Consider the following 6,000-nt stretch of genomic DNA (forward strand, 5'->3'; position numbering starts at 1 on the left):
CGTGGCACCAACTTACTCTTATGAACGACACCGGTAAAGTTTCAAGACTTTAAAGATGTGATGTGAGGTGAATTAACAATTAAGGTTTTAATTTAACAGCTGAAGAAGATACCAGGTCCTAACGAAACCGTTCGATACCTCAATATTTCCACGCATCCTGTGGTAAGTACAATATTAATATTTCGTATTTTCTGACTTACCTCTTCATCAAGTAGCCACGTTCCTCGGCGTTCCAAAAAGTCTTTCAATGTTCCTCCAGGCGCATATTCCATAACTATCATCATAGCTTTATCTTCGACGAAGTTTTCATAGTATTCTATGACATTTCCATGACGTAACATTGACAATACTTTAATTTCGTTCACAGTTGCCTATGGAACAAATATAAGAGAACGTTAAATATACTGACATAAGTGGGAAAAGGTATAACGAAGTTGGTGACTGTGAACGAACAACATCAGACTAACTCATATATGAACAGCTTTACCTTGATTCACGAAGCAGCTGCACTTCAATTAAACAGTTTCAGTGTGTACTCACAACTTTATCAATGACCTCTGAAAATACATATGACGGTTCCTGCCTTTCTGCAGGACCTCTCTGTGAGAGAAGTAAACAATCTAACTTCTCAAAACTGTAGAGAGCTCGGCTTCTTAGAAAAAATACGATTTACAGTTTATACACTTAACAATGATTTTAATTTGTTAGCTTTCCTACGAATTTGTAGATAACTTAAATTCATGTTTCAGAGAATTTAAATACAAAAATTTGAGAAGAGTATACTTTTCTTTCACAAAGGTTTCATACTAAGCAGAGCCGTCAATACAGGGAGGAAGAGGAGGGTCGAAAATGCCCGTGAAAAATGAAACTTATTAAAAAAGTTGTTTACATTCAATTGTGATTTCTTTCTGTTCAAGTTTGAAATTCCCGCCGCTCTGATTGTGGTGTGCGAAAAAAATTGTTTTGGGACTCATGAAATCTACTGATGTCCCTGCAGGAAGATCAGATATGTTTTCAGTTTAGCAACTTTTCGATCATCGAGAAAGGTGTCACTGCACACTGAAATTATTTTATTGAAGTACATATATATATATATATCGTGTGTTCTAAAAATAGCGCCCACGGACTATTCTACAGGTCAAAACAAAGCGAAAATGTTGTATGATGGAATCCTCTCTGGAGCTTCCTTCAGCCGCTATTAAGGGAATCAAAATTTCAGTATGTGGCAACATCGTATATTAACTTGGAATCATTAACATTCCTCTACAAACCCATCAAACAGTTACATCGATTGTTAAGGAAATAAGTGGTGCTAGTGTCAACGTCTATCGACTTTAACTGTCATCTGAAGCTCCTTCTTGGTTAAGCGATTAGCGCACGCGCTTTTGGCGTGGGAGAACTGGATTTGATTCCCGGTGTGAGTCCATGTGGTTCGGATTTCACGTTAATCAGTAGGTTCCGTCTCATATAGCCTCGCTGCTGAAAGAGACGTTAAACTCAAACTCAACTCAATTTAACTGTCATCTGGCAAGAATCGATGTAATTATTTGACGGGTTGGTACATGTAATCAATGTGGATCTACGATGTTGCCACGTAGTGCAATTTGCGTCTCCAGACAAGGACTCGAAAGGTATACAAATATATATATTTTCTGGTTTATTTTGACCTGTAGAATAGTGCTCTGTGGTTCGTGGGCGCCATTTTTAGAACACCCGAGATATATATACACTTATAGTGGGTCTATACGTAAAGAAGTTTTGCAAAACAAAGTTTTCATTCCATAAAATTATTCCCTACCAAATAGCCAGATATAGAATCTGAGAAATAGAAATCTATACTTAAAATGCAATGACTTTTCCAGGCTTTTTAAAGCTTTTCATGATATTCCCTAACTTTTCCAGGTCGGTGGGAAGCCTGAAATTAAGATCTTATATATTATCTGTTAAATTGCAAAGTCCTGATACTAGTACTATTATTATTTATACTTACTTGACGCTCATCTTTCGTCATACACTGTACGGGAATTTCCTTAACAATAACTAATTTTGCATCTGTTAAGCGCTGGCAGACATGCACCACACTGTAAGCACAAAATTGAAATAATTACGAGACAGAAAAATAATAAATATCTATAAATCTATTTAAAATGTGATATTGTAGACCGACCTTGTTTATTACGTTTTTAAGAAGTTTTCTGAACAGTTTCAGCCATTAATTTTGTGGCCGTTTTAAACAAGTAAATCGCTCACACACGACCGAATTACTTTGTGAAAATTTGTTAGCGTAAAAATATAGTAACATTGATTTCTAGAGTATAAAACTGTTTGTTACACTGCCAATTACACAGAATCCCTGATTTTTCCTTTAATTTTCACATAGATGGTGTGTTAAATGGTCTTCAAGAACTGAAGTAGTAGTGCGCAAGTGAGACTCACACATAATTCGTTCTCTAGAAGAGTAGTTATATCTCCAGTATTTTCATCAAGAAATTTCTTTATTACTTTCTAAGGAGTTGCGTTTATCAATACTCCTTTAAATATTTATCGGGTCTTGGGCGTTTCGATGTATAAAATATTTGTTGAGGAGTACTTTCAACCTACTGACGTAATGTGTGTCTACTATATAAATACTAATTTCTTAAATTCTTTCTTGCTTTTTATTATTATTATTATTATTATTATCTTTCTTGAAACTGGCTCTAATGATCTTCATGAAATTTGGTAGAAATCAACTTTAGGATACGAGGAAGCGATTTACCTAGGTTTCATCTTTGGGCAAATTCGTATACAAGATCTCCGATTTTTTTCTTTTTTTTTTTTTGGGAGGGGGGAAGGGAGGCAGGCTTCATTATATTTCAGAAATGGCTCTGGAATTCTCATGAATTCTCTGGTTGCGTTTTAATGCAAGTAACAGAAAGTATTATAGGGAGCTAGCTTTAATGCGAGGCTGAGGAATTCAGAGTTGATTGGCAGGTTCCCCACCCCGTCGCCAAGAAACGGTCACTCGACGGTCCTGGGCAGGGTTGCCAGTGCGTTGTCAAAAAAGTCAGCTAATACTCACTTAATTCAAAGAGTTTATGTAATTATGCAATCCCTATCGAAGATCCCTGTATACGTGGACACACGCAAATTAGGCTGTGATAACAAATGTTTTAGTTTTTTTCTCCCTCGCTTCTTCGTCGCACTGCACTATGGCCTTCCTTATTACTTCTCTAGCTTCGCTGTGTATAGTTTGCCCTCTCTTACGCTGTGAAGCCATTGTCAAATGAATAATAAGCAACAAAACCGCAACCACAACAGCACACAGCAAATAACCAACTCACACTAACTCTTCAGAATGACATTCATATGACAAATTTTTAACTCTGGCAATGCTGACATATAGAAGGAGGAAAGAGAGTATTGCAAAAGTCAGGAAGAAAAATTGTTGAAATTCTTCCCCCTTTACCTCAGCCCCCGCTGGTAAACAAACTAGCTCCTTATAATAAGTAGTAATGGTAGTAATATCAGAAGAGCATTAATTATATATTTGTAGCGAATAGTTATGAAAAGAAGAAAGAAAAGGAGAGAATTAGTTTACTTAGAACATATCTATAAAATAAAACTTGTTTTTTTTTAAAAAAAAAAAAAAAAGAAAAGAAAAAAGCTATATATTTAATTGAAGAATTTATTTAATTTTGTGAGGAGGAATGAGGGAAAGTGAGGTAAGTGAAATAGTAAAAGTGAAGAAAGTTGTTTTTGATGCTGTAAGCGGCACTATATGTGGAGGCGGAAGGACTATTTTGCGGAGAGGTACATTTCTTATGATATAGTAGCACGAAAGGCATGGCGTTGCGGCGGAGAAAGAGCATTTCGAGGGCTATTTAGCGTAGTATTTATTTAAGGAAAAGAAACCCGAGGAAATTGTTGTACACACGATTTTCTTCCTGAAATTGGAAAAGTTTGCATGCCTTTTGAAGGTAAATGACTTCTAACTGAACGGGAATGTGTACACGAGCTGTATTCTATGTTAACAAGTGAAGCGTTGCACGAATGAAACCATGACAAGTGCTATTGAAAATTTTATAATCGCCAAAACCCACATGTTGTCATTACCCTCTCTTACGCGCATACCCACCGTCGCTGACGCGCTTGCTCCGCTCGGGCCTCCTGCTGCACTCCTACCCTGACTCGGTTAAATAGCATTCGTGTCTTATAGTGGCCACCTACCACACTTAATTTATTTTTGCACTGTTGTTTTTATGCCACTAACGTAAAGTAACGTCATGTAATGTAACTTAATGTAATCCAAGAACATATAACCAAACGCAGTACATTTTGGTGCTTTTTTGAGTTTTTAAAGTGGTCCGGCTATACAGCACTAATGCAGATTTAATTCGTGAGGAAATTGTTCCTGATTATTTTTAACAAACTGTTCGTTACGAATCGATTCATTGAACGAAATCACTTTTTAGTAAAAACTTGCAAACCTAAATTTTTGCGCTAATCGCCTGCCTCTGCTCGTAAAGGATCCCACTCCTACCAGTGGGTCAGGGACAAATTTATTTGAAGTCCTTCTTAATCCACTCGGAAAAGTGCGTGCACGAGACAGATAAGGCGTTGGAATGTGTGTTTTTTAATCACTCTGAATTGGAATATCCCAGGAAATAAGACGCCTACACTTTGTTTTTCTTTTATCAATGAAATGAAATCTTTAAGTTTTACGTCTCTCGCTTATGCCGGCTATGCTAAAGAGAACGGGGATGTGAAATGAAGAATGTGGGAGGAAAAGGGAAACCGCGAAAAACCAACGCACACGGTGTTTGTCAACCTCAAAGTTCACTTAGACGAGTTGGGATCGAACCAAGAACCCCAGGCACCACAGGTGAGCGCTGTGTCACTGAGCCACCGCGGCCCGCTATTGTGTCCTATTGACGCTAATAAATCCCCATGTATCTCATTACTTATCAATATACAGTTGCGTAAGCTTTCATACTCTTTCTTTGTAGATTTTCCCTGAATGGACATATTGACAGTCTGATTAGCAACGAGGCTTTCTCTTCATATATATATATACAAGTTAATTCGTTTGTTGCCAACCGCTGTTTGTAAATGAAACTCTCAATTTTCATTTGCTTTCTTTGTAACAGTATGCTCACATATTATCATGTGTTTAATCCTAAGAAAACATACCCAAAAGCTCCACGTCCAATTACACGAATTTTCTTGTACCTGTCCATTGTAATTTTATTTTCATTTCAAACTTGGTAGCCAAGAAGTTCAACATACTTTATACGCGAAGACACGCCCACCTCGGATTCTTTCTTCTGTTCAAATCAGTGTTGCAGGCTAGAGAATTTTCAATGAAATTAAAACAGAAAGCATCAAGGCTGCGCACAATACACTTTGCAATACAGAAAGGCAAAACCAATATAGATGGCTAGACTAGGGTTGCCATATTTCAAGAATGAAAATGAAAATCTGGGACGCTACTAAATTACGGAAGATGCTTAAAATGAAAAGCCTTGTTATATACTAATTTACTTTCTTCCATAGGTAGAGTTGTTCAAGTATTACGTAATCACATTTTTAATCATTTCAGTAGGGCCTTCTGCTCCCTAGTTAAACAAGCATAAGCAGATGATTTATGCCTCCCCCCTGGTAAGCAAAATTGCTTTTAAAAAAATCTCAGGATCTGTTATGTTTCGTGGCTTTTAGAGTCTGTTTTAGCTCATTGAAGGCTCACTCAAATGGTAGCTCAGAAGGGGCGACGGAAACGCATAACCATTGTTGCGTAAAAAGAAGGAAAAAGAAAACTGCCGCAAATAATTTTAAAAATTCGTATTTCCCACCTCATAAGCTTCTATTTTTTATTAAAAAATACTTCAACATTTTCCCATTTTTGTCTGTTCAGTTTTATTATTAAAGAATATATTTTTCTTTTCCAATGATCAGTGGAAAATTACCAAAAATGTCAATCAGGGATTATTGATTAAAATATTTCAGAAGCAAGATGCAGTT

The 6,000-nt window shown here is 36.6% G+C and overlaps 1 protein-coding gene across 4 annotated transcripts in view; it reads right to left on the reverse strand.

The window, feature by feature from the left end:
• Window positions 1-5,308, reverse strand: part of LOC145672924 (serine/threonine-protein kinase Nek8-like) — a 66,264-nt gene extending 60,956 nt beyond the window's left edge. For 2 of the 4 annotated variants that reach the window (XM_081742139.1, XM_081742136.1), the window contains exons 1-3: window positions 5,173-5,308; window positions 1,991-2,081; window positions 197-371 (exon numbers count right to left, since the gene is read on the reverse strand). In XM_081742139.1, coding sequence (XP_081598265.1) covers window positions 197-371; window positions 1,991-2,081; window positions 5,173-5,219 — 313 coding nt within the window. In that variant the 5' untranslated portion in view covers window positions 5,220-5,308. The remainder of the gene's footprint in view (window positions 1-196; window positions 372-1,990; window positions 2,082-5,172) is intronic. The other 2 variants (XM_081742137.1, XM_081742140.1) reach the window with 2 other exon arrangements.
• Window positions 5,309-6,000: the final 692 nt, after the last annotated feature.

This window comes from Thermobia domestica, chromosome 16 (genome assembly GCF_964235325.1).
Source record: "Thermobia domestica chromosome 16, izTheDome1.hap1.1, whole genome shotgun sequence".
Taxonomy (NCBI): domain Eukaryota; kingdom Metazoa; phylum Arthropoda; class Insecta; order Zygentoma; family Lepismatidae; genus Thermobia; species Thermobia domestica.